The 23,054-nt window shown below is 34.5% G+C and overlaps 1 protein-coding gene across 4 annotated transcripts in view; it reads right to left on the reverse strand.

Annotated features, from left to right (window-relative positions):
* Positions 1-23,054, reverse strand: part of GLS (glutaminase) — an 83,998-nt gene that overhangs the window by 26,649 nt on the left and 34,295 nt on the right. For 2 of the 4 annotated variants that reach the window (XM_075530421.1, XM_075530417.1), the window contains exons 8-14: positions 16,604-16,636; positions 16,457-16,515; positions 14,022-14,088; positions 13,576-13,626; positions 8,441-8,617; positions 5,748-5,879; positions 4,386-4,478 (exon numbers count right to left, since the gene is read on the reverse strand). In XM_075530421.1, coding sequence (XP_075386536.1) covers positions 4,386-4,478; positions 5,748-5,879; positions 8,441-8,617; positions 13,576-13,626; positions 14,022-14,088; positions 16,457-16,515; positions 16,604-16,636 — 612 coding nt within the window. Of the gene's footprint in view, positions 1-893; positions 3,463-4,385; positions 4,479-5,747; positions 5,880-8,440; positions 8,618-13,575; positions 13,627-14,021; positions 14,089-16,456; positions 16,516-16,603; positions 16,637-23,054 lie in introns of those variants that run through there. The other 2 variants (XM_075530418.1, XM_075530419.1) reach the window with 2 other exon arrangements.

A 23,054-nucleotide genomic window follows, 5' to 3' on the forward strand; every position in this document is an offset into this window, starting at 1 on the left:
GATGGGTCAGTCAAGGTGCAATGTAGTACCGATGAAGAACACAGCTTTCTCCCAGATCCTGGATGCTTCCTACCCCCAACTACCATGATCCGAATTCTACTTTGCAGGACTGGATGGGGCAGAGGTTGTGCACTGGTGCATGTGGGAGCTGGAGGCACAGGGAGTCCAGGGTGGACGATACCTTCGGAACCAGGGGTGTGAGGGGCGATACTGGGAGAGTAGAGGGTGAGTGGGTTGGAAAGGGGGAACTGATTACAAGGATCCACATGTGACCTCCTCCCTGGGAGATGGATGGCAGAGAAGGGGGTGAAGGGAGACTCCGGATAGGGCAAGATATGACAAAATAGCAATCTATAAATTATCAAGGGCTCATGAGGGAGGGGGGAGGGGGAAGGAAGGGGAAAAAAAAGAGGACCTGATGCAAAGGGCTTAAGTTGAGAGCAAATGCTTTGAAAATGATTAGGGCAAAGAATGTACGGATGTGCTTTATACAATTGATGTATGTATATGTATGGATTGTGATAAGAGTTGTATGAGCCCCTAATAAAATGTAGAAAACAAACAAACAAAAAAACTGCCCTCCCCTAAAAGCCAATCAACATTATTCTGAATTTTCAAAATTATAAATATCAAATGAAGTCCCTTTGAATATTTCTAATTTCTCTTCACAACAGCCTTATTTAAATAATATCTGTATAAAGAAAAAATGAATTTAAAAAGTTAAAATTCTAATTGCCTACTGTTTTTAAAATGTTGGAGTTTCTTTCATCAAAGCAAAAGAAAACAAAATTAAACAATAAAATCAGCTTAAAATTAATTTATTGTATAATACAAAAATAAGCAAACTAGAAAATAAAAGGCAATTATTAAATACACAAAGCAAAAGAAAGAAAGCCAAACAATACAAATGTTTTAATCCAAACACTAAGTAAAAATGTACAACATTTATGCTGAAAAACAAAGTATTTCAGGAATAATTTGCATTTCAAATGAAATGTTAATGATAGCCCCCATGGAAAAACAAATACACTAATTGCTAAATGCTTGAATATCAAGAATGTGCATGGCATAAAAGAGATTAAACCCAACAATACTGTGTACTTTTCAAGGTTATTTGAAAAAGTATAAAAAGTACTGAAAGACTCAAAATGTCCTTAGGTCTGGCAAAGCGTATTTTTCTTTCATGTATTGTTTGAGAGCACATTCACAATGTCTCCCTCTTCCATTTATACCTTCTTTCAATGAAAACATCATTAAAGCTCATCTTTCATTTTCTAGATAATCACTCTAACATCCTATAAACACAATATCTTAGATAACGCTAATTATAAGCATGCTGAAATGTTTAGAAATATTTAGAAGTCCTACAAATTAAAATTAACCAAATTTGGAAATCTAAACAAATATGCTCACAATATGAAATATTAAATATAATTGTTATTCAGAAGACAATTTGTTTTACTGTCTTACTAACAGTCATTTTACTATATTTTATTTTGTAAAGTCAACCTTTATGAAAGAACTAAATCTAGAATTTAGAGCATAGGGAATGTTAAAATTTCTTTCCAAACTATTTAGACTTCCTCTTGCCCCAAACAGCAAATCATTTGCAGAAATAATACAAATATGACACTGTCCAAAGTGCAGTATAGCAACTATTCTACTGTCAATGGCCACACCAGATCACCCAGTTAGGATGTCCATCTGTACATTAGAACACTCAAGTAACTATAACGTCCTTGGCAAATTCCTCCAGGACCAACTCATTTAAAATGATCAGTTTAATACGTTAGTTAGCCACACAGGCATTTTTTTTTACCAGCACCTTTAAATGAGACTTCTGTTCCAAACATCATAGTGCCCAAACTGGTAACATCAAATGACCAGGATTTTCTAAACAGTTTTGGGCATACTATATTTACTTTTAATAGACTTCACCCTAATCTCCATAGATGCCTCAATACTAAAACACTACCAAGTTCTCCTAATTCTCCCACCACAAACAAAAGTGTTTTCATGTTTAACAATGAGTTAAAATTTGATAACACTGGGGAAAGCTAGAGAAGGTATGTGGAGGGAGGAAGAAATGTGAATGGTTCTTACAGAATTTTACTATCACTTTGCCAAGACAGACTTTAGGTACTGAAATATTGTTACTTAAAATCATGTTGTACAGAACATAGTTTCTTCTCTTAAAAATAAGTTTTTATTCCTAATATTTTTATAACTGAACAAAAAGATAAAGTCTAATAGATATTTTAATAGTATGCTTAGCTACTTACAGACTGAATAATTTCTCAAGTACTCCAAACTTCAGTTACAATAAACTTCAAGATGCTATAAATTATCTTTAAAAATACACTAGGATTTGTGAAATTATTAAGATAACGAAGTCATTAAAAAACACCGAAATGTGTCATTCAGAAATATAACATAGAAAATGCTAAGTGGGTAATAGGAAAATAAAATTGTTCAGGTGAACATTTCATTTAAAAACAGTTTTTACTAACCATTATAGCTTTTTAACAATGAACATGTAATTTTTTCGAATGGGAACTTCTTTGGCTGAAATGTTTGAGTAACGGCAATTCTAACAGAACATACGAGCACAGAGGTTATAAAGTAAAAAAAACCAAGGAAATGACCTTTATTTAATTGGGTTAAATAACTAGGTGATATTTGATAAAATTTAAAATAAACGTTAAAAAATATAAAGTTAATCTATCACTAAAAGGAGTACTAATTTGAACTAATTTTATAATTTACTATATTAAGCAAAATAATTTGGGTTCCTTATTTTCCCTTCTTCAGTTATATATTTAGCATAGAATCGTTTGTATTGCCATTACAGATATCATGTCAGTTTTAAAACTGGAGAAGAAAAAAAGGCAATCAAATTTAGAAGTTTAATGTGTGTGTGGGGGGTTAAGTGTGAGAAATAATTTTCTGGTACTGTTTTACTTAATTATATAGTCCAAAATTTCAATGACACCAAGAAAAAATTAAAAATAATTTTCCCTTTTTGTCTTTCTTTAAAATAAAGCAGCTTGCTTTATTTACTTACAAATACTTTACTAACTCTACTTTTTAATCTATTATCTTTACACAAAGATTAAAAGGAAAAAAAGGGTTATGGCTGCAGCACCCAAGGTTGAGAACACACACACACAAAGTCAAATAAATATTGATGGTATGCAAAAAAGCTAAGGATCTTTGAAAGCTTAAGTGAAGAACATTCTGAAACTACACCTCCTCTTTAGCTTTTCTCTCCCAGATTTTCCATTCTATACACTACAGTTGTAGAGATGTCCTCATTTGACTCAGGTGACACTTTTTTCCACACTGTCTCTTTTAAAGCAAGTTCTTGTTGGAGACTCTCATAGTCCAAGGGTCCAAAGGAATGCTAGTTGTTCAAGCAACATATATAATTTATTAGTGCACTTGAGTGAAGAAAGGTCCAAGCTACAAAACGGTATTTTTCAATGAACATTATTAAAATATGGTAACAGTTTCACCCACCACCATTTGACATTTTGTTCCATGTTACTCATGTAGACTTCCATGGAAGTTTTTATGCTGCCAGGCTTTGTATAAGTCTCACGTTATCAGAAGTTACTTCGATTGAAATTAATGACAGAAAAGTTTACTTAGTAAGTATTAAAAATTTTTCATAATTAGCTTTAAATTTCTTTAGATAATTTTACTAACATTTTCTACATGGTATGCAAAAGAGTGGAATGAAAATTCTCCATACATGTCCCTTGGTCCAATGAACTATACAGCCCACATTCCTGTCCAAGAAATTTAAATTTTAACTCTTAATACTAGCTCCAAAACATTTTTTTTTTAAGTGGAGCACACATGTGTGCAATATGAAGCTAAACCCACTGCCAAGAAACAAACACTATTTTATAGTATGAGTAACAAAAATGGCACACTAAAACCGTTTACAGGACAGTACTTCAAAAACATTTCAATGAGGCTTCATAAAGTTTCTCATCACCACTATAAACCCCTTCTCCATTCATATCCTAATTTACACAGGAGTTACGGAGTTAGAATAGACTTCAGCTCAGGACTTTGATAAACATGAATAAAAAGCATGGCTTTCTTTTTAGTTACACTAATAGCTTTAGCACTTTTCATTGTGGCTTCTTTACTAAGAATTAATTCTAAAACTATTGCTTAAAACTGGAGGAGGGACCCTGCTCTTAATAAAGCAGCACTACTCGCTATCTGTGTGCGACTGGTCTAGGATGAACTGCTAATCCTTTTTTATACTTATTTGTGATTAGCAAAGGTATGCTAACACGAAAACAATTAAGTTGTTTTATTTAAGCAACCCAATCTCATTTTCTAAAATTTGAAATAAAGGATTTCCTTACCCTTTGATCACCACCTTCTCTTCGAGGATCAAGCTTTTTTGCAAAGTGTCTCAAATTATCATAATTATGGAAATTGCAGAGAGAAACAAGATCCTGTAAATAGCCAAACAGAACACGTTATGAGAAAATGGCTGTGTACTGGCTATTATGTGTATTCCAACAAAGTATGGCAACCCCATCTCACAGAAATCACCACTGCATCTTAGCAAAGCAGTATCATACACTAAGAGAACTGAAATTAGAACAGGAAATGCAGACAAGGTTTGAGCTCTGCTTCCACTAGACCTCGGTCACAATCATGACTAAACAGACCAAATGAAAGAATGCTTCTATCAAAAGATATTAAATGATTGTAAAGCATAATAAAAACATAACATTATAGTTATATTCTACTTTATACCATACACTCCACATGAATTCAAATCATTCTCTTGTTTGTAATATTTATAAAACTGAAAAATAAATCATAATTTTAATTGGAAAAGTCGGAAGGAAAAATATGGTACTCAAAGCAGGCTTGAGGAAATAATAAATATAAATAAAAGCCGATGCGGAAATATTAGCGAGAATTGGGAAACCTCATAAAATATAAAGTATGGCCCTAGACAAGAGCCAGGAGCCCTTGTGGTTGTATCAGTTCACATCGAGCTGCTAACTGCAAGGCTAGCAATTCCACCCACCAGCTGCCAATAGAAGGACAAGCTTTCTGCTGCCAGAAAGAGTTACGCCTGGGGCACCCTGGGCTGCACTTGCATTCTGCCCTCCAGGGTTGCTATGAGTCAGAATCAACTCATTGGCACTAAGTTTAAGTGAAGAGTAGCTTCACTTCTAAAGTCAGTTCCTTTTGATTATAGCCCTCTCTTCAACCTGCAGTTGGTATTTAGAATTACATACCAACAATGTAAATAAAGGTCGTATCTATTTCTGCTATAGATTTTATATAAAAGCAACTAGATATTTATATAAAAAGTCATTTATAAATAAAATTACTCAGTCATATGGATTAAAGGTGATACAATAAACTATAATAATTATTTAACGGCACTGGATTTTACAGCATATACTCAGTATAAGCCGACCCGAATATCAGTCGAGGCACCTGATTTTACCACAAAAACTACATTTAAAATGTGCTGGAAAAGCCTCTAAAAACAAATCACAACATGAAAATCATAAAACACCACACAGCTTATAAAAGCGCTTTCACAGGAGTTGTTTGAGAACCTCTGGAGCATGCTGGCAACTGGCAAACAGCTAGGGCAACAAGCATCAAGGAACAATGGACAGGTCAGGTACAAAAGAGAATCGATGGATGGCTCAGCTTATTTGATCACTATTTTTTCATTAAGAAAATATGCTTACGTGACAGAAATGAATTCCCTTAACACTGTTGCCCATCTTGTCCAGAGGAGGGGACCAGCACATCATGCCCATCACATTCGGGACAACTAAAAGAATGCCCCCAGCAACTCCAGATTTTGCAGGAAGACCAACCTAAAAAAAAAAAAAAAAGTTGGTGGTGGGGTGGGAACACACTATGGTCACCATTTTAAAATACGTTATCCCAGTAGTATTTAGAAGTCTACAACAATAGCTAAAAAACGATACTATCACTAGAAGTACCATATGCCCTTAATGGATGATTTATAATGTTCCCAAATAAAAGGATAATGATGTTTCTAAAATGGACCAAGGACATACACAAAACACAGATACACTGATTTTCAGCTCACGCTTAGAGATATCCCTAATCTAAGAACAGCTATGACAAGTTCTTATGGCGCGGCCCTGCTTGATGCCTGCCTGCTGAAAATGCGGTGCTATCGAGAAGCGTGGTTAAACAAGCAAACCAGAAAGACGTCTGGCTACCAGGCGAGAACATCTGAGTTCTTAAAAACTTGCCTCAAAACAGGCAGCCATGTAAGGTGAGGTGACGGTTAAGCCCACATAGAAGAAATATATCAACCTGGGTGATCCAAAGGATTGCAAATAATAAAAACCAAGACCAATCCAAGAGGAGGAAACCGCATTAGAGCGTCAAGTCTGAAACTCCAGTTTTCAGAAGGGCACGCACGGATGACAGTGGAAGCCCAAAGCCCATCTGCAGGGTCCCCACCTGGATGAAGCCTCCAGTGACCCCTCTGACCGTGAACCAGAAAGGGTTATGGCTAGCCTTGCTGTCAAAGTGCATTTGAAATTGGACTAATGCAGATGTAGTCACCGGTGCGTTATAGTTTAAGACTTAGCAGTTTTTCTCCCTTTCACCATTTTAAATCTGTTCTAGTTTTTATTATTTTCGGTTACCTTTTCAGCAGAGGTTTTTCTATTTTGTAATTGCTTTCTTTTGCTCTTTATTATTGTATGTTTTTCTCTATATGAAACTCAAGATAAATCTATAGAGACATTAACTGGATTAATAGTTCATGGGAAGGGACAGTTTGGGGGAAATGGGGAGGTAATAATAATGAATACAAGACAGAATAAAAAGTTTTAAAATGGATTATAGTAATTGTGCAACTCTTCTTAATATGTTTAAACTATTGATATGTATGATATATGAATTACATGTCAATAAAATTGTGGAGGTAACATCCAAGAATAAGGGGCTTGGTTAATAAATTATAAAATATATATACAATCCAAGAGTTATATACATTATATCTATGTTATAGAGTTGATGTATGTTTTTCCTTTATCTTTCTTTTTTTATTCTCTAATTTTTCTAAAATGAACATGTACTGCTTTTAAATATAAAATTATTTTCAATAAAAGTTTACAACTGGAAAACAGTAAGAAAATATGTCTCCCCCCCAAATTATCTGTGATATATTGTCAGAGAAATGTCTGAAAAATAAAGATAAAATTATAAGTCAAATAATTCTCAAAGAAATATTATGTTCACATGTTATGCAAACCCTGTTACATTATACAACACTTACAGATAAGAGATAAAATTAATGGCACTGGAACACTGTTCATTAATGGATTACGGGTGTTTCGATATTGAGTACCTCAACTGAAGTGCGCCTATGAGGTAATCTTGTACAAAAATAAACAAAACAAGAAACCACCTGCATTGGATCTACCAATTTATAAGAAATATAAGGGACAACGGAATAAATGTAATTAACAACATACAAGGAAGCTCAGTGATGAATATATTGATTTTTTAAGAAATCTATCCTGTTTGTGAAATGTCTAAATTAAAATGTTTCAGAAGTATATTATGAATTGTCCAAAAAATCCATCCCCACTACGCATTGGACTACGTAGAACTGTTCCTTAGTTTCTGAGAATGTCAATTCCATGGGAGCATACAGCCACACCAGCCACAACTGATGGGTTGAGTCACTCGCCATGGAGTTAGCGGTCCAATGTGTAACCTACCATGCCACCCAAGCCCCTTTGACTTCACATATCAGAATCGATAAGAAAATCTAGACATCTCACAAAGGAGTCCAACTTACAATGGAGTCTTGGTGGCACCTACAGTTAAAGGTTGGTGGCTTAATCCATAAATGGAACTTTCTTCTGCAGATTACAGCCTGGAAACCCTATGCTGTAGTTCTACTATGCTTTAGAGTCATAAACCATTGGACTAGCAATAATGAGTTGGACATTTTATAAGTGTAAAACGAACAACAGTATATTTTTGGTAAGGTTATAACTTTAATATACTCTAAGTCCTTTAAAACATCTATTGTTGTGGCCAAAGTGTTTAACATCAGATCTATAAACTCTTCTTGAACTTTAGGTATGTAATTGCTAAATGCTAACAATGAAAAATACAGGACATCTGTACTAACCTTGTACACTGAAATGCCTTAAAAGTTGAAATGATGTGGTTCTAGAAATTAAAACTTCAACTTCTTGAGAACATCTGAGAGAGTACTTTAACTGTGTTATGTCATAATTGTGTAACAAATTAATCTTAAAGCAAGTCTCTCTAAAAAAATTAATGTACAGCCTTAAAAACAAAGTTCAAATTGCATTTTTAAGAGAACCACTCCATACTAGATTCTTGCCAGAGAATAGAAAGATTAATAATTACTTACATGAAAAGCAAATTGCCCTGAGAAATCATACATGCCACAGGAATGCATCAAACTCAAGGTATTTCGAACTGCTTCAGGGCTCAATACTCTTTCACCGGTAATTGGACAGAAACCACCATTAGCCAGTGTTGCAGCCATCACACTGGCTGACTCACAAGTCACCTCAATGGAGCAAAGCTGAAACAGAAACAAAGTGATTTCTAAAAGTGTGTTCATATTACTTTCAGTATTAAGTTGATTTCTAATATACTATATTTGCTCTTTCACACAAATTGGAAATCTTTATTTCAAGGGGATTTTAAAATAAAGCATGAATATATTCCAAAGGTATCAATCGGCCAAAGTTCTAACACTTTTATTGTTTATTTTCATGTGTCAGACAGTTTAATCATGAAGATTTTTAAAAAATGAAACAAAAAAATTTAACTTCCAAATATCAGTTCCTGTTTTGAGGTGCCAGAGTCGGTTATGATTCAGTGATCCTATGTACTACAGATTGAAACATTGCCCTGTCTTGTACCATCCTCCCAACCGATGTTGTTGAAGATGTTCCTTCTTTCACCAACCTTCAAAGCATGGTATCCATCTCTGGAAACTGGTCTTTATTCGCACACGTACTCCCTATTTCCCAAAGTTTGCTATATATGCTACTTCACGTGTATAAAGGACCGTCATTAGCAACTGTGTCGCTACCCAAATAAATCAAGAGGATTTTAGTCTTTATGAAAAACAGGTCAAAATGTGGTGAAAAAGCGGGTCTTGGGGTCTTAAAGGCTTGAAGATAAACAAGTGTCCATCTAGCTGAGAAACAACAAATTCCACTTGGTAGAAACACACCAGCCTGTGTGATCATGAGGTGTCAACAAGATCAGTTATCAGGCATCAAAGATCCAAAACAAAACATCAATATCAATGTAAGGGGGAGTGTAGAGACCCAAAGCCCATCTGTAGACAACAGGACACCCCCTCACAGAAGGGTCACAAAAAAGAGACGAGCCAGTCAGGGTGCAGTATAGTCCGGATGAGACATACAGCTTCCCTCTAGTTCTTTAATGCTTACTCTCCTCCACTATCATGACCCCAATTCTACCTTACAAATCTAGCTAGACCAGAGCACGTACACTGGTACAGATAAGAGATGGCAACACAGGGAATCCAGGACAGCTAAATGCCTCAGAACCAATGAGAGTAGAAATACCAGGAGGGTAAGGGGAAGGTTGGGGGAGAATGGAGGAGCTGATCACAATAATCTACATATAACCCCTTTCCAGGGGGATAGACAACAGCAAAGTGGGTGAAGGGAGATGGCAGTCAGTGTAAGACAGCAGTTCTCAAGCTGTGGGTCGCAACCCCTTTGGGGGTCAAATGAGCCTTTCACAGGGGTTGCCTAAGACCATCGGAAAACACTTATTTCCGATGGTCTTAGGTACTGAGACACCGCTCCTCTAACCGTCTCTAGGCGAGTCCGCCCACATGCAGACATACCCACATACAAGTGCCCAGTGTAAAGACAGTTACCCATGCCTCAAGACAAAATTTCATTTGTCATTAGAAATAATTATTTGACAATATATAATAATTGTTTTATGGCTAATCACTATGCCTTAATTATGTTCCGTTTGTAACAATGAAAATACATCCTGCCTATCAGATATTTACATGACGATTCATAACAAAAATAATTTTATGGCTGGAGTGACCACAACATGAGGAACTGTATTAAAGGGTCACAGTATTAGAAAGTTTGAGAACCAGTGGTATAAGACATGAAAAAAAAAGGATAAATTATGAAGGGTTCATGAGGGAGGGAGGTGGGGAGGGGGAAATAAGCTGATACCAAGGGTTCAAGTAGAAAATGTTTTGAAGATTTCTATGAATGGCAACATATGCACAAGTGTGCTTAAACACAATGAATGGATGGATTGTGATAAGAGCTATACAAGCTCCCAATAAAATAAAAATAAAAGAAATAAAAAGATGAGGGCAACACATGTACAAATGTGCTTGACACAATGGATGTATAAGTAGATTGTGATAAGAGCTCTAAGAGCCCCCCAATAAAATGATTTTTAAAAATAATGAAAAACTAGGCAAAAAGAAAACTTCATAATAAGCCCTTGGTTTTCCCGAGCTGCTAAAGGGTGTCATGTCCTAAGCAGCTGGAGTGACAGCACATACTCCTTTCCCAGGAACTACACACAGGGTGTCTCAGCACCCAGTTTTGATATCTCTGAACTGTCTGTATGGTATGTCACTATTAACTTCGGGTGGTTTTTAAAGCCTGGGAATGCACACAAAAATACTCCACATAAATTACAAGTACTTTCTTCTTTGCTTTACACCATGTTAAAAATATTAGCATAGTGTTCTCTGCTTCATTTTGACAGGAAGACACAACTGGTACCCAAACCACCATATACCGGTTATTTGTATTAAAATACAGACCAGCTTCTCAGATTTGCTCAGATTAGTAAGTGCAGTAAACAAATATAACCCTAACACACCTTTCCTATTTTAAACCATGCAACATCCCTTTCTTCTACTTGAATAACTCCCTATTAGTCTAAAGAGAAGTTTCTGTGTAAGCATAACAAAGTACTCTAAAATTCCCATTCTTTGCAATATTATCCATTATTTGTTATGATTCACACTAAGTACAGGTAAACATCTTTCTGATACCTCCTGTTTTCAGCCAGATTTGTCTGACATCAGCAACGATGTCATTCCAAGTCCTATTCTGAATCTGGCTTGATGTCCTGCTGGCAATCATTTTAAAATTATATCCAGCAAAATATTACTTGTCAGTCACATTAATGACACTGTTTGTTAATGTCCCCATGCTGCTGGGTCATCTTTCTTTGGAATGCCAGGGTTGCATCCATTTGCTGAAATATCTCCATTGCTGTTTCACCAATCTTCAAGAGACTTTAAAAAAAATCATTTTATTGGGGGCTTGTACAATTCTTATCACAATCCATATATACATCCATTGTGTCAAGCACATTTGTGCATTTGTTGCCATTATCATTCTCAAAACATTTGCTTTTGACTTGAGCCCTTAATATCAACTCTTCATTTTTTGCCCTCCTTCCCACGCCACTCCGCCTCCCTCATGAACCCTTCATAATTCATAAATTATTATCTTGTCATATCTTACACTGTCCGACTTGTTTCTATCCAATGCAGTCAGTACAGCTTGGACTTCTTCCTTCACTACCATTGGTCCTTTTTTTTCCCCATTGGCCCTTTGGCCCTTCTTGACCATATTCTACATTCTTAATTGTTTAAGTGGTGACCAAATTCTTTCTGTTATAGAAATTCTATGTGTTCCTCTCATCTTCTGTTGATACTGTATCCCTGCGTCATTCAACAATTTGCCCACAGAATCTTTCAGTATTGCAACTTTTGAATTTGAAGTTTTTCTTCAGTTCTTTCAGCCTGAGAAGTGCCAAGCATATTGAACTTATTATAAATATTTAGTATTAAAATTTGAATTATGTTTTTCATAAGTATAAACCTAATTTGACATATCCCATCCAAAAGGAACTTTCTAATACCATGATGCAAATTCAATTAGATACAGCCCTTTCTCAAAAATAAGCACAGCTTCGATGATTATCTTTTGAGTTTTACTCTTAAGAACAGAAATATCACTATAGATGGTTAGATCCTAAGTTATAACAGAAGGAGCTTTGGTGAGCCAGTGTGTTCGAGTGGGGCTGCGGTCCGCATGGTTGGCAGTTCAAAACCACCAGGAGCTCCTGGAGACTACGACTGTGCTTTCTAATCCCACAAACAGTCTCGGAACACACAGGGGTTGCTGTGCATCACACGACTCGATGACAGTGAGTTTGGAAGTTATAATACAAGGTCCTTGATGGTGCAGCTGAGTATTCAGGCTGCTAAGTGAAAGAGAGGCAGTCTGAACCCACCAGCTGCTCTGCAGGACAAAGAAGTGGCAGTCATTTCCATAAAGATTAACAGCCTTGGAAACCGTACTTGGTAGGATCCCAATGAGTCAGAATCAATGCCATGGCAATGGGTTAAGAAGATACTGCATCTCATATCATTGTCATCTGGAAAGACAGGCCTGGTATGTGCCACAGATAATGAAATCACAGCTCAGCAACTGAAATCAGGTCACGTGATTAGTAAGTGGTGATGTTAGAGATTGGATTTTAAATGGATAATCTCTCGATTTCAATGCATGGTGCTTCACATTGACACTGTATAGATTTGTGCACTATTTAGTTTGCTAACAAGACTATCATTTCAAATCATCTGGCAGAAATAGCACAGGATAAGGAGACAGATATATATATAGGTAATATATTTCTATTTCTTCATTCAGATGATCAGGTGACAGTACTCATCAAAATCTACATTATCAACCTCCTTTCAACTTCTCTAAGATACAGAAAAACTAAAATCAAAGCATCTTAAAAACAAAAAGAGTCCAATGTAAGCTCAACTAGATAGTGCAGCAACATGACCTACTTTAGCTGTAAATACAGGTAGTGGTACCAACAGTGTAAATTCTATAAAAATGAACTGATTCTGAAAATCTGTGTGTGAAAGGGTGTTCAGGAAGGCTGGCTGAAATGGAATTCCATACTACAGCACAACATTATGTGAATATAAACCTCTCCATGTACATGGAGAGCTATTTTACCTAAGGATAAAACCTACTATGTGACTATAGAAATGACCAAGACAATGATTTTCCTGGCAACAGTTAAGCTAGAATACTAATAAATAATTTATAAAAGATAACAAATCAACAACTGAGATATTGCCACTTTACACTGCTGAATATGAAGGCACACAGCTTCTTCTAAAGAAAATGTAAAAGCTAATAAAACAGAGCACAGGGGAAACCAATTTTTGAGATTATGTATTATCTAAGACATTTCATACATACATATGTTTCAGAAAATTTTTCCTTACTACATTCTAAGGTATAAATTTTAGGAACCAAGGGTACCTGGGTGTTTTAATGAGGGCCATTTTTTTAAAATGCCCTCAATGGAAAATGTATTTTCTTTTGGTCTAGAGTAAAGATTTCAGAGATTTATATTCTGTAATAAGTAACATGGCCATTTATATTTGCAGTTTATATAGTGAAAGTAAATTACCTGGAAATAGAAGTCCAATATACCAACCATGTCTGTGCCTTCTGGAAAACACTGAAAAAATAAACAGTTAAAAATATAATGTAACCTATAAAAGAGAAGGGTGTAACCAATAAAAATACAATTACATCACATCATTTCCAGTTTAATGATAACAAATATTCATAATTCATATATCATGTAATTGAGCCACTCAAAATTTTAAAAATCAAATAATAAGCAACAATAAACAAGTATTACACTAGCGGAATATGTATTAATATAACTAGTCAAAATTTAAAGTATTGTTAAACAATTTCATAGCACTGACTCAAGGGTGCTTTGTAAAATCTCGACGCTTTACATTACGACAGATAGTTGCTTAATGATTATTGTTCAGTTCTTAACATACACATTCATATTTTATTAAATAAAATAATCATTTCAGATAGAAACAAAAAAATTAAAACCTTTTTTTCTTTTAAGTAATATCCTATTGCAAAATTCCGATCTCCACTTTCTCTTTCAGACTGAAACCTATGAGGGAGAAAAAATTCTTATATTTATTTATATCATGTAAAAAAATGTGATTATCCTATAATTTAATTTTAATAGCAAAGAACAATATAAAGATACTAAACTGGACAGGAGTACTGGGTTTTTTGTCAATAAACAAGTAATTTATGACAATACTTGCAGCCTTAATTTTTCTCAGTTGTTAAGAAATTGAAATGAATTCAAGCCCTGTCTAGTCCTCATATTTTAGAAATAAAGACAATAACTTAAAAATTATTAAGTCTTCTACCATTAAAATGCATAGAAAATAGCAAATTCCTCTGGCTCCCTGAAGTTCAACAGCCCGATTACAAATGGGAGGTCCCACAGAAACTCCATGAGGCACACATTGAAGGCTTTGAGAACTCACTACATTTACACATTTCAGGGGATAAACATTTGTAGCAATTCCAATAAGTATGATCAAAATTAAAAAGGCATTAGAGACAGAACTTCATTGAAGAATAACAAGTATTCTGATACACTTGGAACACAGGGTTTACGGAGAAAAGACAAGAAATTTTAAAAGGAGCCATGTAAGTGGCTAAGTGGCACTCCTGACTACATACAAAATGAAAGCCTACAGCCCGTCACCAGCTCCCCTCCCCCTCCCCAACACACAACAGGTTACCATGCTCAGAATACAACTGTTTAGCCAAGATGAGCCTGAGGCTTCCAACACACCATTACCTTTTCCTATTCATATTTCAGAAAGGCACTCTGACTCCGTTTGGGAAAGGAGAAACAGAGAAGATGACTATACGTATAAAGAGGCTACTTCAATGACAGCTGTAAAAAGCCTGAACTTACTAGGTAGTGATACGGATGGAATAGTAGGGTATCTTTTCCAATCTTGACTACAAAGAGAAAAGCGAGGGCTAGGTTGGTACCAAGCCTGGATTACTAGCACAGCCTACTTTAAGGATCCCCGAAGCCAAGTTTGGAAATACTGTCCAGAGTGTATTAACTGAGGCAGATTGAGTGTGAGCGACACCTGGCATATCAGCATACAAGCTTCCAGAAGGCGGAGGACAGGGCTTTGGAGGACACTTGCATTTAAAATCTGTATACTTTGTAGATATATCACATTAATGATATCTCTATCCTGGCATGACGATGACCAAGACTCTTAGCCACATTTCAAGCTGAAACTCCGGGAACCCACTCCTGTTACAGAGCAATCCACTATTTAAGATCAAAGGTACAGCATCTACCCTACGACAATGTCCAGAAAGTTAGGAGAGAAGGAGGACCTGAAACAAGCACCACAGGGAGAAATTGGAACAGGGACGGCACACTGAGGAGATTCTAATAGATGAGTTAAATGACGTGTGCATGAGTTTTTAAAATGTAAAACTGAGAAGCTACTCTATGCACATCACCTAACTCACAAGAAAAAGTTAAAAAACAAATAGAATAAGATGGCTAGTGGTCAGGGACATTTTAAGTATTGATTAATACTGTATTTTAAAATTATATTCCCAAGTGCATTAATTACAGTTATATAGTAGGCTGTCCTTATTCTAATGTAACGAGTTAAATGTCAGTGTCTACAACAAGATCAAGTAGTTGGGGAAGGGGGTAAGTTGCATGTATGTATGTATATTTACATAAGGAGCCTGAGTAGTGTAGTGCCTAAGTGCCTGGATGCTAACTCCAAGAGTCATTCAGACATAGCAGCCATTCTACAAGAGAAAGATGTGGCAGTCGGATTCCCTAAACATTACCACCTTGGGAACCCTACAGGGCAGTTCTACTCCTATACAGTCAATATGAGTAGGAAAAAGCTTCATGGCACTAGTTACATCATTGATACAGTTACATATAATGTTTACATAGAGATATTCATATTTATCTAAACAGATAAACTGAAAAGTAAATGAAGCTAAGTATTAATCAGAGCACATAAAGTTATAGATATTCTTTGTTTATTCTTTGCTTTAATTTTTTTGTAAACTTGCAAACTGAATTGGGGTCATGTATCTGAATAAAAACGGAATTGGAGTAATATCAAGAAGAGATTGAGAAAGGTTAGCCAGGTCTGGTAGGCCGAGAAAACTGAAAAAGCAGTAATCTGAATTAAGCTAGAGGTGCCTTCTATGACTACCCACAAGGACCTTGCTAAAATTACTCAAGCATATTTTAATATTCCCCTCAGGTAATTCAGAAATAATTTATTTCCTTGTAATGACCACATTTTAAATCTTATTGCTTTACCAAAGACCTGGGCTAACACAAGGAACAAATGGAGCTAACGAAACAGTATTGAAAGTTAAATTCTACAATCTAGACTTTTAAAATTAATTTAAGGTAGCCTCTTCTTCCTCTACGTCATAAATAAATCACTCACGTGGCATTACTGAATCCAACATATTCATTACCAGCCATCTTATTCAAGAACTGCATCACCTATAAACCAAAAATATAAAGTATCAGTAATCAAAAGACAAATATGTAAAGAATGTGACACAAAAACTGAATTCTAAATTCCACTTACATAGTCAAATTTCTCAGCATTATTTACTCCTTGCTGCAGAAAAACAAGACATAAATATATTAGTTTAGACACCACTACAGTTAAATTGTAAGCTAGTATCAAAAATTTCAAACTGCTATAATTATAATTGACACACTGCATTAGTACTTTTAAATCTAGGAAATACTTCTAAAACAATTTAGTACTGACATAAACCCTCTTTCAAGAATTCTTTCATTAGCACCAATATATTGAGGATTGATCTGACTTACAAAGGGAATGCTTTATTTTAAGTATATCTTTACTCAACCCAAAGTTACAGAATTTAAAACACACCTGACCCCAATTCAGTTTCATGGCTTCATACAATCTGCTAAATTATATACTATTTACTTAATTTTGCAGTATAAAAACTTAAAATAAAGTTTCACCCTTAGAAAATAATTAAGCATATAAATACATTATAATTTTTGATTAATAACATTCTATCCACATATATAAAGTTATATCAATATTAGTGTTAGAAAATGAGTGGTGTTGCAAACTAATCTTTTATCATTCTAGCATAAAGTAACATTTTGGGTATACTTAACTAGATCAGAAAAAAATTCTGCTTGCTATATACCTGACTTAAAAAATTAAAACTTTTATTTTATATTATCTAAAAAAGTAAGTACAATAATGCTTTGCAGTATGCCAATTCAAATCACGGAAGATGTATTGTTTCAGCATTTCTATCTGACATGTTAGCTACCGCAATGTCAATAAGAAAAATCTACGTAACATACACCATTTCAAGTAACCAAATGGTTTCATTTTACCTCGGCGAAGTTTACAAAGCAGTAAGTTGTAGATCTGAAATCAAACGTATTAATTGGTGATATGCACCCAATAGAAACAATACATCTCTAATTTTAAAAACAGGTTTTAAAAAAGTAATTTGGCAAATAAAGTTTTTTAAAAAACTGTACTCTTTTTACACGTTATCCTCAAAAGAACAACAATATTACACTTTACTAAGGAGGGGAACCTGTATAAGTATAATATTTAATTGTATAAAATCAGGTTCATTTTTTACTTTCAAGTAGATGAAGTTGTGGCTGAAAATCTGAAAGCCAAAACATCAATTTATTGGAGGGCAGATAACACAGTCACACATTTATAATCAGTAACTGAAAGAAACCCTACACCTTGTCATCATAACAGCAGTAGCAAAGACTAAACAATACAAAGTTAAGTTCGCTTTAGACATATTGTAATCACATTCTATATAGTTTTCCCACAGTATAAAATACCCTTTGACATATTTTAAGTTTTCTTTCATTATAAAACACCATGCAAAAAGGTATACGCTCCAAAGAGGTTCAATGAAAAATAATTAAAAGAAATTACCAACTTCATTGAACTGTTGCAGTTGTCAAAATATTCCAAGATCCTAATGCTGTAAAATATTTAACAACATTTAAACCAGAAAAAAACCTTTCAACCTTTGGAAAGCAGAAAAATCAAAAAAGGAAAAAACTAACTCTTTTGAAAAAGGATAGATGGATTAATTACTAGATCAACTGTCAAAGTAAACTTTGGTTAAAGTTATGCCCTGTAAAACTAATTTTCCTTACTAGGGTCATTTTCATTAGGAAAAACAAAGAACTGTTTCAAATCAAGGCTGCATCATACACTTAGTCTAAATTTCCACTTATTAAAGTCGAATTAAGTTTTCCTTCTATTTTGTTTTTAAGAAACAACTGGTATTTGTGTTTGTGATTATGTAACAATTAGAGAAAACTACTTAAAAATCCTACTCAGATTACAAAAATGGGGGAAGATAAAATATTTGGATTATTGTCTATTAACTCAAGAAAGTCTCTCCTAAAAATTAATGTGGTGGCATTTGATTAATTTTCTTATCTATCCTGGAAGTGGCATTGCTCCTGACCCCTTGTAAAGATTTCATACACGGCAGGGATAGAAAGGATTTAACTACCAAAATAAAATGTCCTATAATTTTACTTTTGAAAAATTTAACAGAAAAGTTTACTTGCAAAACTGTTGACAACACACATACACACACATTAATTTTTCCTTCCCCCATAATATAAAAGCAGTAAAATTATAATCATTACCATCAAGGGGGTAGTGGGATGGCAAAGGGGTAGATGTTTTTTAAACTGAAGCTGTTCCAGAGGGTGGTTATGCTATTGTATACTGTGATGATTGTTATGTTTTCTAGGCTGACGTGATTCTCTGTGGTTTGGCAGATACTGGACTGCTCTTCCACAACATATCATATCATAATCATATTACATTTTGCAATCTGCTGCAAGAAGCCAATATGGGGAAAATCCGCTTCCCTGGGGGGGGGGGGAGGGTGGCAGCCTATATGGATGCTTTGGCAAAGCTCATTCTTTCTGAATCCTACATCTGACTTGTCCCTTGGATCATGAGCCAACCTACCATTTGAACCGCTAATCTTGGTTTGGTTAGCCCATGATATCAGGTGCATCTGAAAAAGTCTTCAGTCTATTAAATGTATATATACTTCACAGCTTTTGTTCCTCTAGAGAACTCAGTCTAATACATTTGTTTGGGACTTTCAGTTTTTTAAAAATAAACAACAAAAAACCTAAACTCACTGTCTTTAGGTCAATTACAACTCATGATAACCATACAGTTAAAGGAAAAAATTTGTGCTAAAAATTTACCATGCTAATTTACATTACATATTCCCCTCATTGTCATCGAGTTGATCCTGACACATCGTGACTCTAAAGGACAGTGTAGAATTGTGCTGTGAGTGACTTAGACAGTAACTCTTTACTGGAGTAGAATACCTCCATCTTTCACCCATGGAGCAGCTGGTGGCTTTGAACTTCGGACCTTCTGGTTAGCAGATCAACAAGTAACCATTATGATACCAGAGCTCTTGTATTACTCTTCAATATTTTCTCTCTTTATTAAAACAGTAATTTTACTCCTGGATCAATAAATATTTTCTATTGCTAGAATGAGAACGGGTCTCTTTCCCTACTTTTAATTTTCACAGATGTATGAGCTGAGAACCCTTACTTATACTATCTAAGTAGAGGGGTTAGAAAAAGTGCTTATAACATTGTCACTCGGTTCTTTAAGTGTCTACCCTAATACACATGCCAAAAATCAGTGTTCATTCAACCCAAATGGATTTTTAAAATTTATTTAACTAAATGAAAGTTTTCTTTCAATTTTGTTGACCCTAAAGAATTGGAAATACCAGTAACTTAGTCATCAAATCATAACATCCTCAATATAACCAATATTTCACAATGTTTTGACTCTAGTATTTCAAAATGTTCTCCTTTGTTGGTGCCCAAGAGATTTTAAAACCTGAAGCAGTATGCCACATAAGATTTTAGGATGCATAAGAACTATGGGTTTCTTTTGGTAAAATGCAATTATTTATAACAAAAATCCATTATAATAAAGAAGACAGAAAAATAGATCTGAAAACGAATTATCTTAAAACTACAAATCCTCTCTTACTCCTTGCAAAGACTTCATATTCCAAGGAATGCAGGTATATCGCAAGTGTATCCTAAGTTGAAGATCCCTACGTACTAGATCTTTTGATAGTTTAATTTTGAACATATTAGCATTAATTTGTAAAAAACTATGTTGTCAAAACCTTTTAAAAGGTTAAATTTAATAAATTTTATTTACCAATACTTTTAATTCAATCATCAAATTTTTAAAGCAAATTTTAAAAGCCAAATAATTGATTTGCTTTTAAAAGGTAGTCAGACGGTACCACTAGAGATAGATTTATTCTGCTATGAACATTCCTATCACACTACAGATTTTACATTCTTTTGAAAAAACTCTGGAAATAAAATTTTTACAGAGGTTCTGAGATTTAGCACTAGATAACAGATTAATGGAGGTATATTAAAATGTCTTTATAATATACTTATGAGCTGATTAATGTATTATAGATTATAATACAAACTAAACATTTATCAACACAGAGATCTAACAAAAATTTTATATTTTGTATTAAAATGGTTCCTTTAAAGTTTATATTTTAATCAGAGCTATTTCAAAAATATATCTTTGATTCTATTAATAAAATTAGAGATAAATAAAAACAATTAAAATTAGACACAGTAGAAGAGGCAAGATAAATATTTTAATCTTCCCCAGAGTGGCTTTAAAGGTAACATTAAATGGGAGAATTAAATACCTATTAACAATAAAAAATAATATTCTAGATATAGTATTTCCATAGACTAATCTTAATACTAATGAATCAGAAAATTAATTCCTTTGGCAATAAATTATCTGCCCTGCATAAAACTAAAACAAATGAAAACTCAAATATACCACCTGGCATAAATATAAAAGTGAACAATATAGTTTTGTCGTCTGAATGCTACAAAGTCTGAAGCATCATCTATTACTCTCCATAGTCAAGACATGACTTATGAGCAAATCTACTGGTTCTTGTTAATGTGGTCACATTGAGCATTATACAGTCAAATTTGTCTTTATTGTCAAGGTCATTAAATGGCTGAAAAGAAGCAAGAACTCCAATTTTAAACTTGAAAATTAAAAAATTATTCTTGATGAAAAAAAATCAAGCTTCTTAAAACGGCAGAAACAGGAAACTAACTAGAATAAAAAGAGACATTAAAAAGAAGAGAGAGAGAGTCATAAAGAAGATGGTGTAACTTAGCCTTGACCTCTGAAATACAAAATGAAGAACAGCAGTATGTTGCCCTCATTCTCCCACTCTAACCGTTAAATTGCCCCTCAGACCTTCCCTTTTGAAGGTGAAATTTTAAACACTAAAACGTACACAGGGTAGTGTTATTTTAATCGGAAATGACAGTGCTCCTTTCAGACTTGATTCTTCTCTTTAAATCAAGCACCACATGTTATCATCATCAACTAAAACAGATTCCATCAAGAAGCATCCCTTTAAAAGTCAGTCGCCACTACACAGAAAGGAAGCAAAATAAGTACCCTTGTTTTGTCAAAAATTTTGTGCATTTTAAGTATAAAATGACATTTGTTTTTAAAAAGGTATTTACCTATATAGCTTTGGTTAAAATTTTAAATATTGGAGTTTTTCTATAAGTTTAGTAGTTAAGAATTTATGCAACAGGCTCCTTCTGTCCAAATCCTCCTGTTTTCCACAATCTGCTAATCCTTTTGAACATTTGCTTTGCCTCTTGCCCCATTTCCCGAGGATCACCACCAATCCTACAAGGAAAAAATATCAATACTACAAAATTATGAAATAAAGAGTCTTTCTAAAGACTCCACTTAATCTTTCCCCCTGGGGGTGTGAAGGAATGTGAGGATAATGTGTTAATGGCATCATAATAAAGTCCTGAACTTCGGTAGAAAAATAAAATCACAATCAGGTTCAAGTTCATCAACTAAAAGAAGAGCTAAGGAATAAAATCCTTGTCTAGTATCCATTGCCACAAAGTCCATCTGACTGCTGGCAGCTCTCTAGGGTAGGCTAGAACTGCCCTACAGGCTCCCACGGCTGTTAGCGCCATGGTAATGGGGATCGTCACAGAAGGGCCACATCGTTCTCTAAGGACAGTTGCTGTGTTTGAACTGCCAACCTTTTGGTTAGTAGCTCAGCACTCAACCACTGTGCCACACGGGCTCCTTCACATCTTTTAATTAGCCATGGTTAAAAGTCATGCCTTGACACTCATGTGTAAGTTCAGTGGGAGGGACCTAGTTCTATACACATATTAGGCACTGATATCCAAAAATAACTATATAGACCAACTAAAAATAGATGTAACTTTTTAACCAATAAATTGGCAACTTTAAAAATTAAGAAAATATCATTTTCAGATAATAAAACTATACTAGACAAAGTTAGACATTATCAAAAGAAACCACATTAAATATGGTAGCATGAAATCTAAAGAAGAGTCTAAGTCATGAGATTTGGCTTAGACCTGATTCTACTGTTGTCACAAGCTATTTGCCCTCAGTTTCCACAACCTTATGAAGTAAGAAGGCGGGGCTTGACATTTCTAAAGGCTGTTTTGGCTAGCTTTATTTCTTTTATTTCAAAACCATTACTGATTATACTTATGTGATTATATAACTTACAGAGATCAAATACAGATTGTTGTAAGTTTTAATTCTGTCTTAAGTATTAAGTTAAGGATTACATTCTGGGGCAGTTTTTACCAAAGTTCACATCAAATGTCCTCATACAAGATTTGTATAACTTAATTTAAATAATTTAAAAAGTACTTGTGAGACACATTTGAAAACAGAAACTCAAAAGAAAATTACCTTAAAAATGAGTGATAGCCCAAACCCTTACTTCCAACTTTGCCAGTTGGAACTGTCAACCTTTTAGTTAGCAGCCAAACACTAAACTGCTGCTCCATCAGGGCTCAAAATTTTTATAAATTTAAAACCACCGATCAAATTTATAAATACAAGATGAATTAAATTA

The sequence above is a fragment of the Tenrec ecaudatus genome, chromosome 13 (genome assembly GCF_050624435.1).
Source record: "Tenrec ecaudatus isolate mTenEca1 chromosome 13, mTenEca1.hap1, whole genome shotgun sequence".
In the NCBI taxonomy this organism is placed as follows: domain Eukaryota; kingdom Metazoa; phylum Chordata; class Mammalia; order Afrosoricida; family Tenrecidae; genus Tenrec; species Tenrec ecaudatus.